General features: G+C 42.2%; 1 protein-coding gene across 2 annotated transcripts; it reads left to right on the top strand.

The window, feature by feature from the left end:
* Positions 1–139: 139 nt before the first annotated feature.
* Positions 140–9,200, top strand: acer1 (alkaline ceramidase 1). Of its 2 annotated transcripts, none has more exons than XM_026148067.2 (8): positions 140–380; positions 693–1,049; positions 2,642–2,754; positions 2,867–2,981; positions 3,445–3,583; positions 5,932–6,069; positions 6,151–6,288; positions 7,087–9,200. In XM_026148067.2, the coding sequence occupies exons 2-8, from the start codon at positions 1,043–1,045 to the stop codon at positions 7,262–7,264; spliced, it is 828 nt and encodes a 275-aa protein (XP_026003852.1). In that variant the 5' UTR covers positions 140–380; positions 693–1,042; the 3' UTR covers positions 7,265–9,200. The 2 variants fall into 2 exon arrangements, with proteins under 2 accessions (XP_026003852.1, XP_026003855.1); XM_026148070.2 differs by adding an exon at positions 2,414–2,497 and having other exon boundaries at positions 140–1,049.
* Positions 9,201–12,634: the final 3,434 nt, after the last annotated feature.

Raw genomic sequence — 12,634 nt, 5'->3', positions numbered from 1 at the left:
CGTCTCAGCAGCTTCGTTTAAAGCTGCGCAGCCTGCAGTAATTGGATTGGCCAAAGCCTCCTGATTGGTGCTGCGCCTATTTTTCTCTAAATTGTGAGAGAGATTACCAGCTCATCTGTCTCAGATTTCGTCGTAGCGGTTTGTTTTTTTTAACTTTACAGATCATAAACACTTCTACAGGTGATAAAAAACGAGATCACACTGGAGCCCATTGATTTCATCGCGGATTTGTTTGAGACTCAAACTGCAGCAGCACAGTGTCACAGTACTGCCCAAAAGAGTAAAAATGCATGCACTGAAAAACCGTAACATAAGAAGACAACGTGTAGCCTGAAATGGTAGACCGACGAGTACTTTCGGTAATATTAGGTGACTCTCCGGTAACTATTTGTAATTAAATACACGAGTACTTTTTTCCAAACAATTTCTATCGCAGGAAACGTTATTAAGCCAGTGTGCGCAGTTAATGCTTTCTTTGTTTTGAGTTAAACCATATGAATGCAACTATTTGGAGTTTCACCTTCAAGACTCGGCGTGTTCCCACCACACCTGCTCCTCCGCTGCAGGATTATGCTTTTATTTTGAAATGCGGCAGATTTGGTTGAACCTCCTTTAGGAAAAACCTGAGATTCCTCAGACAGGTGCAGCAGCTACCTGGAACACCTGTTACGGTTTTGCGTGTTTCTTTTCAGGTTTCCTCTGAACCCTCCAGTCGCCTGTCGTGTGTTTACAGCCCGTTAAAGGTTTTTTTGCCCCACATGGTCGTTTCTACGTTACCCGTTACTGCTGAGTAACCGGTTCCTGCTCTTTCCCCGGGGCCTGGTAAACTGTCAATGAAGAAAGAAAAACAAACGAGCTCATTCCAGACATTTTCTCTGTGATGACATATTGTCCCAGAGATTTGAAACCTTTTCGCGTGACCGTCAGTGACGTTACTGGGCTCGTGCTTCTGGATCGCGAGCGTTTCAAAACCCCGCCTCGTTAAATCCACCTGTTGCAGCACCTGGAGCAGAGCAGCAGTGCCGGGCTGCAGGACGACAGCATGGCAGGTAAGAGCCGGTTTCCCATTGAACACCCTGTGATGAGAAAAAAAATAAACTTTTTAATTATTGGGACACTTTTTTTTGTCCAAATATTCATATTTCGGACAAAAAGGTTTTTCCCTGTCAGGAAAACTCCGATGTTTATTCCTCAGGATGGTAATAAATAGTGATTTACTGTTACTTAATATATTGTGCTCAACTACTTTCTCGAAGTACTTGTACTTTATGCTTTTACTTCATCACCTTTACTTAATGACCTTTGAACTCAACTGCCTATTTTCCTAGTCTAGGTTATTCATACGAGTTCTAATCAACAGATAAACTGGGAGTTGTTTCTATAGATAATATTTTTCTTTCAGTGTTCAGTCGCCTGAATTACACTGTAGTACATAACAGAGTGTTATGCAGTAATATGTTAGTATTCTGACATCGATTGTTCTGGAAAACAAGTACATATATGATGAGACTTGTAATATTTCAATAGTATTACAACTTGTACTTAAAGGCGGAGTACTTCTTTTCCCATCGGTAACCACTTTATTAGGTACACCTATAAACTCTGTATTTCAGTGCAAACTCTGAAATAAGTTTATTGACACTGTTAAAAATCTGTAATTCAGATATCAACATGAAGGGTGGCGTTCTGATGACGACTTCCTGTTTAGGCTGCATAATAAACTGAGTACTTTTGAAAGCTCCAGGTAATAATTTGCTGTAGCAAATATCCAGATTCAGTAGAGACTGAAATGAGCGGCCTTGGCCTCTGTGGATATAAAAGTCATTGGGAACATTTTAGTCCCAGTTTCGAGGCCATACTGAGGTTTAAAAGCAATTCCAGCTCAAGTCCAGTGTGTATATTGTGAATGTGAACCCCCCTCCCTATTTACACTGTAAGTGTAAATAAAAGCCATATAATAATGATGCAATAAATCAAGTCCAACAAATACTGTGAACCAGGCACCATTCACACACTGCGCCACATCTGACAGCCTTCTAGGAAAGATGGCAGGTTGTGTTTTAATAGCACAGATGTCGTGCAGCGCAGGTTAAAACAGCCGTGGAAGTGTGAAGTGTCCTCATCCTACGCTAAAGTGAACCAGCAATTAAAAGGGATACAACTATGGAAATGAACTTACTGTAGTACCAAAGAGGAATTTGATATTCAAAATGACAAAAGTCCGAGTTTTAATGACCTCTGATTTAACTGGATCGTGTTGGTGTGGTGCACTAATGCTTACAAAACATTAACCATGGAGCAAAAAGTCTGTTTGTGTATACGGCGCCATTTTTATCATGTCATAAAAATATAATAAAAGTGGAGCAACGTACGCTGTCGTCTGAATCGGTCACATTTTCTGGGCTGTTTGTAGGACGTTGCTGAACATGCTGTCCGGTTGCATCGTGGGAGATGTAGGCGCCAGCAGGGACTGACATTTAAGTGAAATTGTAAAAGGGTGCGATTGGCATTTGACTGCTGGGTGGAGGGGATAATGATTTCCATAAACCACATATACAAACACCTTAATTTGACTACTGAAAAATGCAGGTGTGCTTGTTACACCAGAGTCAGCGGCCACTGTTGTCCCTGCGTCTCTCAGGTGTTCACTCCGGCGAGGGGATGGCGGGAGTTTTCTCCTATGAGAGTTCAGAAATCGACTGGTGCGAAGACAACTACAGACACTCTGAGCATGTGGTCGAGTCCTTCAACACGGTAAACTGAAAGCTTTTTATTCAGGAGACACTTGCAGTGGCGCTACCAGCCCAACAACTGCAACTCAAAGCCACACTTTGGACTGGTGATCGATTTAATGTTTTCCCTGCAGATGAGCAGCTTCATTTTCTTCATTATCTCTCCCATCATGCTCTACCTTCTGCACCCATATGCCAAAGAGAGGAGCTTGGCGATCCACCTGGTTTGGGTCATGATGATTTTTGTAGGTCAGTCCTTTCTTTCTTTCTTTATTTAAACCAACTTCAGCCGTATGTCTGCAAAATAAATCCACGAAATGTTTTGTGTTTGTGAAACAGGCTGACTCAGTATAGATGAAATAGATATCACAAGAAATGTGTTATCAAGTAGGAAGATCTGTAGCAGATGTTTGAAGCTTCTCTGAACTGACTAGGTTTTCTTAAAGCTTATGACACTAAAAGAAATACTTATTAGTTGCAACAGTAGCCGAACCAGTTTAACCAGTATGCAAGTTTAAATGTAATAACTAAAGCACGAGAAGAGAAGTCAGCTGCAAACTGGAGCTCTGCATGTCTCCCCTGCACTGCTCTTAACCATCTGTGAACGTGCAGTAACACGTCTCACTTTACCCGTTTTATACTTGTCTTCGCCTATAAAATCCTAAAAGCATGAATAATTCGACATCATTCTCTCGTTCTCTCTTCTTTGCAGGGCTGTTCTCGGCGTACTTTCACATGACTCTTAGTTTCGTCGGTCAGATGTTGGACGAGCTCTCGATCTTGTGGGTGTTGGCGGTCGGTTATGCCGTCTGGTTCCCTCGCAGACTCTTCCCTTCTTTTATAAAAGACAGGTATGTCGACCTTGTAACCATTAACCCAGCGACAGATGACTGATCTGTGTTTCGACAACTTAGTCCAAGGTCTTTGTGTCCGGCGTTTATTCGTGCCTCTGCGTGTTTCTAAGGAGATCAGTGGTCTTTCAGGATGATGCAAAACAATAACAGAGCGTTTCCAACACATGCCACTGTGAAACCTTATCCCGGCCGGACGAGGAGCCAGTTTAACAGCTCAAAGGTTCGTCATTGTCCCAAATGTGGTGGTTCAGTCTTCACCTTGATGGACACGGGGCTGTAAAAACAGAGCTCCACCCAACCTGTGTAAATATTTAAACTGCAAGGTGCGACAGGCGAATGAACATTTGATGTGTGAAACAATCCCCCTGGCATCAATAACCTCACAGTGATTTTCCAGTGTTTGATCCAGTGGGTTGCTCCTCCCGAACAGCCGAGGCCGCTGTGATTGCAGGGAAGTCTAATCGTGACGTTTTTATCATTTTGCTTCTGTGTTTTTGAATCAAACAGTATGACTGTGTAATTATCCACATAACCCCATTTTCAAAGGCTCAAGAGTCACTGGACCAACTAATGTCATTTATAATATAAGGATTGTTTTTAATATTTGGATGGAAATGAATGGGCAGCACGGTGGCACGGTGGTTAGCACTGTTGCCGCACAGCAAGAAGGTCCTGAGTTCAATTCCAACATCAGGCCGGGGTCTTTCTGTGTGGAGTTTGCATGTTCTCCCCGTGTTTGCGTGGGTTCTCTCCGGGTACTCCGGCTTCCTCCCACCGTCCAAAGACATGCAGCTTGTGGGGATAGGTTAATTGGATAATCCAAATTGTCACTAGGTGTGAATGTGCGAATGAATGTGAGTGTGAATGGTTGTCTGTCCCTGTGTGTTGATCCTGTGACAGACTGGCGACCTGTCCAGGGTGTACCCCGCCTCTCGCCCTATGACAGCTGGGATAGGCTCCAGCGCCCCCCGCGACCCTGAAAAGGACAAGCGGAAGCGAATGGATGGATGGATGGAAATGAAGTCTAGAACTCATAGATGTCACCAAATATTGTGCTTTCTCCCTTGAGATGCTCTTCCAGGCTTTCACTGCAGCCACCTTCAGTCGCTGCTCTGTTGTGTTGACATGGTGACTGGCTTGGCTGTTGAAGAATAGTCATGATCCATTTGCACTACAAACACTGTGTGAGCAGAGAGTACAGCCCTGCACGCTTCACAGTTCGTTCTGCTACTTCTATCGGCAATCACGTGATCAATAAACGCCAGTGACAGCTGTGCAAGCGCTTAGATGTTTTCCTGTAATGTAGCCTTTTTGTTCTTGAATGTAGCCGTGCTGGACGCCTTGTTGCAAACTTACTGTATTTCCATTCATGAAGGCATGTCTTGATATTAGACCTTTACCTTCAGTGGTCTTTCAGGCCTTTTCAGGCATTGCTGAACTGGCCGGATTGTTGATTTGGCCACTCGTAAAGTTTCTTCACTTGCATCAACATATCTTTGACCGTCACATTAAGAAAGAATTCCTGTTAAAAGCTCCCAAATGATAATTCAACACTGAGACTCGACTCCAGTTCTTATATCTGCTGAATTTGTCACGACGTAGCCGAGAAACCAGCCTCACCTGGTTCACCTGCTTGTCAGCTACTTGTCCAGTTACTCACGAGCCTCTGACGACAGCGGCCGCGTATAAAAATGGCAGGACTTTGGTTCAAACTGTCCAACTAAACCTGAAAGTCCACGTTTGAATGTTTTATTTAAAATCTGCATTTAAAAGCTGCATCCTTGTCCACAAACGTGCAGCCCTGACTGTAAGTCACAGAGCTCAGGTGAATGAGTGCACATCGCTGCTCCTGATCCTAAAGAAACAGTTTTTATTCAGGACTTTTTCTGCAAATTCTGTCTTTTATGAATGTATACAAAGACAAATTCTGTTAAAAGGCAGAGTTGGGAATTAGCTGTCGAGTGTAGCAGGAATCCACATACAACACAAAATTACTTTTGGACCTGCGTTTATCAGGTAATCACAACTTTAGATAAAAAGGCCTCCCAGTTATTGCACACGAAGAATGCTCAATGACGAGTTTATTTATTAGAAGTGTGAGTATAGGGAGGACAACCTGTTTTTCAGGTTTTCTTTCATGGTTTGCTAGACTGCTGTAACAATCATGTTTATTCACTTTGCACCCATCCAAACCAGCCTCACAGAATGCTTTACACAAAGCATGTGGTGAAATCAAACCCGTGAGTCCGTACGGGCTGGAGTACGATGCCAAAATAAAACTAAACGTCTGTTTCAAGTCTGCTTCAGGTGCGTGTTTATTTCCGTCTCTGTGCGCTCCAACGCAGATCCACGTTTTCAAAGCTCGTCCTGGTGATCACGGTCATCAGCTCGGTGTCGTCATTCGTCAAACCTACGGCCAACGCCTACGCGTTAAACTGCTTCGGCCTCCATCTGCTTTACACTCTGATTACGGAGATGAAATGGTAAGAAAAAGACACGTGAAAACCTGATTGTGCACTTTGCCGTTTGATTTCCTGCGATCATCCATTTTCCGTCATTCTCAGCTGCACTGACCAGAAGGCTCTGCGACTCGCCAAGCTGTCGATCGCTCTGTGGGTGCTCGCCATCTCCTGCTGGCTCGGTGACCGCTTTGGCTGCAGCTTCTGGCAGAGGATCAACTTCTGCTACCTGCATGGTTTTTGGTAAGTCCTGGCTTCCCGTTCATTTCTTTTATTTCTTTATCTTCACTTGTCTGCATGTTTGTTTCATATCAACAAGATGAATTACTGTCTTGATGCATGCTCAATCATCCAGGTCAGTAAATCCCAAAAAGTTGATTCTGTTGTCAGTGGGAGAAACGTTTCGTCATACAGGGGACGTCTTCAGTCTCAGCTGACTGCAGGTTTCCAACCTTTTAAACAGGACATTTGCACAATGACTGAAACCAGCCACTGAAGGAACGATGGGCTGTGAGCTCAGTTCCTCGATCATCAATCAAGAGATGCACCCTTAGGCCCCTCCTCCATTCAGAGATGGTCTTTCCCTTTTCACATTAATGGCCTCCTTGACTCCGCGCTCAAACCAGCGTTCCTCCCTGTCCAGGATGTTACATCCTCCTCCTTGAAAGAGTGATCAAGGAACTGACCTCACAGCCCATCGTTCCTTCAGTGGGCTGGTTTCAGTCATTGTGCAAATGTCCTGTTTATAAGGTTGAAACCTGCAGTCAGCTGAGACTGAAGACGTCCCCTGTATGACGAAACGTTTCTCCCACTGAAAACGTCCTGATGAACAGAATCAACATTCAGATGAATTCCTGAATGAAAATGAAAAGATGAGTTTACTGTAACATTAGATCAGCATTTGCAAACTTTGGTACCGTGAACCCCGACCTCCAGTCTTGGGATCGTTTATCCACCGTGAACGCATCATGAACAGGCCCCATTTTTAGGACAAAAATGGTTCGTGTCTTTGTGTTGACCTTCGATTTATCCGTCCTTCAGGCACATTCTGATTGTGATAGCTGTAGCCTACGGCAGCACGCTGATAGCCTACCTGGATGCCAACTACGAGATACCGTACTCGCTGCCTGGACTGCAGTACTGGCCCTGTGATAGATGGGCTGTTGGATTACCTCACATCGTCCTGAAAGGCAACTCCAAGACTGAGAAACGGTGCTGACGACGTGAAAATCTAATTTAACTCTGAAAGAACATTTCTGTTAGTTTACTCAACTTCTGCAATCGTGAAAAAGATCAATACCTGCTTTTCGCCTTCTTACCAAAAGCACATCACCACCAACGTTGTCAACCCCCCAAACCTGACTGACACATATTTTAACACTCGGGTTAACGCTGGACGACAAATAAACCCCGTCCGAACCTGAAAGTGTATTATTTTAAACCATGGCAGGATAACTGAATGTGTACAGCGTGCAAACGAAATCATCGAGGTTAGAAATCCCTCAAATCCAGAGTCAGACGGGGTAAGAGGAGGGGGGTTTCCAAAGCTTCCTGCACTGCAAGACAGTATAACAAGACAAGATGGCACGTGTGTTTTGCTTTTGCTACTTTAAGCTTTTTAAATTAGTTTAATTTATTTAAAACATGAAAATGAAACAAGACTTGTTGTAATATACAACACCTCTGGAGGGCGCTGTATAAAGCACAGTGTAAATGCGTCAGTGCAACGATTTAAAACCAATAAAGTGTAAAGCAGTGTCAATTTATATATTTAATCAAGGTTAAATATGTTACTTACACTTATGTAAAGTATGAGTTTATAGTTATTTTCATTGTTAGCTATGCAATCGCCTGAAATACAGTAATTAGTGTATCAATTACATGGTCACAGATTACTTTTTAGCCTTTAAATTCATATTTCTAACACAGAAAGGGCACTACTTTAACTGGAAACTTTGACCTTTATTTATCTTTTCAACGCATGATTGTTTTATTTAAACACTTGCTTGAACAGTAAAAACTATAGTTGTAAATTAGTGCTGGAAACAGAGCCCTGTGACTGCAGAGGGTCAAAGATGGCTGAACTTTTGTGGATGTGCACGTGATAAAAGTGCGGTTTTACTGAAACATGTTTCACCTTTTAAGACAATGAGCTTTATAAATCCGTGTGCAGTGATCTTTAATGTTGGACTCATGTAAATGCTCTTACTTTGTTTATCAGGATACAGATGCACTGTGACTGTATGTTTTGTTATGATAAAATTATTGCTTTACCAAGAGGGCAAAAAAACAAATCTTGGCTTTAAGTGCTACAGAGAAACGTGTTTACATTAAAAATACCTCAGTGTGTGACACCGGTGCGCCCCGTCCTCGTGGCTCGTAACCTGCGCTCAGTTTTGTCCCATTTTCAGTCACTAAAATGTTTCAGTTCATAAACTTAAGTTATCTCTCTGAGCCGTTTCACTGGGGAAATGCTGCTGAAATATGACTCTACAGTTCATAACACAAGCCAGGCTCAGAGCAGCCTGTTACACGCCTCTTTGCTCTTTTGTTTTTTCCTTAGGTTGAGAATAGCAACCATAGATCATTTATGTAAACAAATACAGGCATCGTTTTCATTTTAGTGTGCAACACTGACCTCGTGTGGATGAAGAGATGACAGCAGGTGACGGCTTTCAGCCAAGTATCAGAGAAGCATTAATTTCCTTCACGACAAAATTAATTCTCGTGTAGCTTTTTTTTTCCTGACTGAAAACTCTCCGTTCACTTACAGAAATGTTTGTGCACAAGTCGAGGGTCACCAGGATTTAAGAGATGAGGCTAATCACTAATCAGTATGGACTTTTCGACTTCACCATGATATGGGATTTTCTTTTTCTTTTTCTTTTTGTTTGTTTTGTAATATTTGAATCTTTTCTTTTTTTCTTTTGGTTCAGCTTTGTTAATGAAAATTTCTCAGATTGAAAAAACGGGAGCAATAATTTACCTTTACTGAAACGTCCCACGGCTAATGTCCAAACAAAATCCAAAGAAAGGTTAAGATCAGCTGGGTTAGATCATTTATTCAGAGAGATACTTTATGTTTTCTGGAAATATATTTGTGCAGATTTGATATAAATTCATCTGTAATTTAAATAAAGATCTATGTTACCTGAGTGAAATCTGTGGCTCATTGTTTCTGGTTGTCTTTGAGTCTCCTGCGACATTTCTGGTTGGTATCTGAGAGTCTGTGTCTGACAGCCAGATGGGATTTTCTTCCTCAGATTTAATTGAGAGGCAGGCTGGATCAGTTTGAGTGGAGGGAGACGAAGAGGAGGCACCAGCTTGGTGAGAGAGTGGTGACCTTCTGTCTGGCCGAGGCCCCGGTAATCTCACTTCAAAGTCCGAGCACCGCAGAGACTTGACTGTGGTGAGCCTTCATTCCCATCTGTATGAAAGAAGAAGAAAAAACAGTTTTCTTTGTCAGATGAAACATGACATGGACATCTGAGGCAAAGTAATGTGACCTGTTGAGCCAGGGGTAACATGCATTTGTCGACTGAAATGCAAACTGTCAGGATTTTTGATTAGTATGTTAAAAGTGTTATAAATGCAGGGCTCCAATGTTCCCATGTTTATTATTACCACATCACATGATATTAGTACTTCTACACTAAGGGGTCACGTGCCAGAGTGGCTGATTAAACGAGAGAAAGAATGTATGCAGGAAGTGAGATACGAGCCAAAGATGAGACGGAAAAAAAGAAATCAGGAGAGCGAGTGTGACCTTCTGAACAGGAAGCCAGAAGTCTGTTTCCTCACTGGGTCCTTGGGAGCCATGAGTGTATTTTAAAAACACTACATTTATTTGATGGTTCTGACGATGTTGAAGAGATTGTGAGTTTGTGGGTCTCAGTGACATAAACGCTGAAGAAGTGTGTTATTGAGCTTTTCTGTTTCGTGTTTTTGCAAATAACCTCCAGGAGTCGTCATTTACAACAAAGATAATGTTCCTTACAAAAAGCGATCACTTTATACAAAAGAACTGAGAATCAAAAGTACCTCATGCCTTCCTCCATCAGCCCAAACCGCTGCTTGTCTGTCTGTCTCTCTGTGTTACCTTGTGTTGGACTGGTGCACCACACCTCTTGCACTAGAAACTGGAAGAGGGTTCCCAGGCGATTTAAAAAAAAATAGAGGGATGTATTGAAGTATCATGGTTTTCCAATATAATTTTATAAGTTTCATATAGTGTTGAGTGTTTGTGATGTCAGATTGGAAGTGAATGGGAGTAGAAAGAAGAGCACAGAAGAACTGGGCGGAAGGCGGAAACAAAATCTGCAATATGTTGGATAATTTTCAGCATTTCACTTTGGGAATACACTCACTGGCCTCTTTCTGGGTACACCTCACTGGTACCAGGCAGGCTCCTGAATTCTTCATGGTACAGATTTAACACCATGCTGGAAACATTATTCATTTTGGTCCATGTTGACATGATGGCATCACATTGTTACGTCGACTATCAAAATCGTCGATGACTAATTTAATAGTCGACGCGTCGTTTGAAGCTTTGTAAGATCCCAAAAGACGCAGGAATAAGTAGCAGGATTTAAGAGTGTAATAACGGACTGAAACAGAAGATGGCAGCACTGCATGTACAAGGATGTCAGCTGCCGTTAAACCCCGAAGAAGAAGTAGCTGTGTCCCAGTCAGAATTCATAGCGCAGCCCAGCCAGTGTTGCCAACTTAGCGACTTTGTCGCTATATTTAGCGAGTTTTCAGACCCCTTAAAAAAAGACGTGAAAGCGCTACTCTCAACAAGCAGCGGGTGCTGTAACGCAGTCAGTTCTTCTTTTACTCTTTTACTCTTATGCTGTTTTGTGGATCACAAGGTTTAAAACTACTTATAAACACACACACAAAGTAACTCCACCAGAGCGCCTATTTCGGGTCACTTTTGCCGGTCCAAGCCCGGGTAAAGGAGCAGGGTTGGAATTGTGACATTAAAAAAAAAACAATTGCTAAAAGAAATTTAATTTGTAGTTCTAAATAAACTCTAAATGCATTTAGGACGTTTTTTACTCACTTTATGTCTCTTCCACGATGTTATTTCTCTCTCCAACAACATAGGTTAGATTAGGATGACCAATTATGCAATTTAGGCGATGACGTCATTTAGCGACTTCTAGGACAGCCAATAGCGATTTTCCTTACTGAGGAGTTGGCAACACTGAGCCCAGCTCAGTTTCCAACAATGGCGGCAGCTAGTTAGTTTTAACTTTACTCTTATTATTCTTTCTGGGTCACAAAATAAACGTTTAACATATTTTCAGGCGAGAATGTAGCTGTGTAAACCTCAAATATCTGCTCAGTTTATCAAGACACCGCATATTTTCAAAAGCGCTCCGACGTTTTCGGAGACGTCTGTTACCCACTAGCTCGATAGTTAGCCGGGGGCAAGGTCACTAGAGCGGTGAGAACACCGGACTCCCGGCAAATCGTTTTCAAACCCACCGCCGTCTTTCGCTACTCAGGTTAAACATGATATATGAGTCACTTAGGTAACTTAAAAATGTTATTGTTTGGCTTTTTTTTAGTATTTTATTTGTTCCTGAGTAAATCGGTTTGGCTGAGATCAAAGTTATAGTTTTTACACAGCTGAATAAACCTCAAGCAGACAGCTGATTATCAGAAGTGTGAGATGCTCAAGAATTTACTCCTGTGTCCTGTTATATTTTAGATAGCAAGCAGTTTATTAAACTTCACCGAAACAATCTGCAAATTTCATTAAAATTTAAGGAAGTCAGACTTGAATTTTGAAATGAAATTATACCAAACTTTTTTTTTTAGAGAATTTGGCTATATTCCATTCAACACAGTGCAAATGGCTTGTAACTGAAAAACTAAAATGTACAAAAATGGTCCCAGGGCCTCAGAAGGGTTAAACTATCATCTTGTCTTTATTTTTAGTTAGCACAGACCTTAAACACTTCAAGCTGTAAGCTAATGATAGTTATATAAGAGCAGATGCTGCCGGTGCAATAAGCTGTACTTTTACGTCCAATGGATGATGATCTGATTAGTCGACTAATCGCAAAAATAATCTGTGACTAGTCGACTATCAAAATAATCGTTTGTGGCAGCCCTACTCCACATCCATAATGCAACACTTCCACCCCACCACATCCCAAAGGTGCTTGACTGGATTAAGATCAGTTTTGTCCTGATTTGATTTGAGCTTTGCGACATTGTGAGATTATCCTGCTGGAAGTAGCCGTCAGAGGATGTGTACACTGTGGTCGTAAAGGGACGGACGTGCTCAGCAGCAGTACTCCTGCACCATTACACCACCAACAGCAACCTTACCTGATGATACAAGACAGGATGGATTCATTCTTTTGTGAATTTACACCAAATTCTGACCCTGCTGTCTGACTGTCACAGCAGACGTCAAGACTAATCAAACCAGGCGATGTTTTTTTTTATTCTCAGTTTCCTGTGCTTAGCTGACTTACTGTTTCCTTCTGCCCTGTTAGTTTGATGCCAAAGATCTGCCATTCGCCAAAGATTTTCTGTTTTTTGCCCGTTCTCTGTAAAGCTCAGAAAT

The sequence above is a fragment of the Astatotilapia calliptera genome, chromosome 17, assembly GCF_964374335.1.
Source record: "Astatotilapia calliptera chromosome 17, fAstCal68.1, whole genome shotgun sequence".
Lineage (NCBI taxonomy): Eukaryota > Metazoa > Chordata > Actinopteri > Cichliformes > Cichlidae > Astatotilapia > Astatotilapia calliptera.
This window is presented reverse-complemented; position numbering and strand designations above follow the sequence as displayed.

Bases quoted from the DNA above. Each gene is read 5' to 3' on its own strand.
- acer1 (XM_026148067.2), top strand. The intron at 3,584-5,931 runs GTATGTCGACCT...GCTCCAACGCAG, and splicing joins CCTTCTTTTATAAAAGACAG to ATCCACGTTTTCAAAGCTCG. The intron at 6,289-7,086 runs GTAAGTCCTGGC...TCCGTCCTTCAG, and splicing joins TGCTACCTGCATGGTTTTTG to GCACATTCTGATTGTGATAG.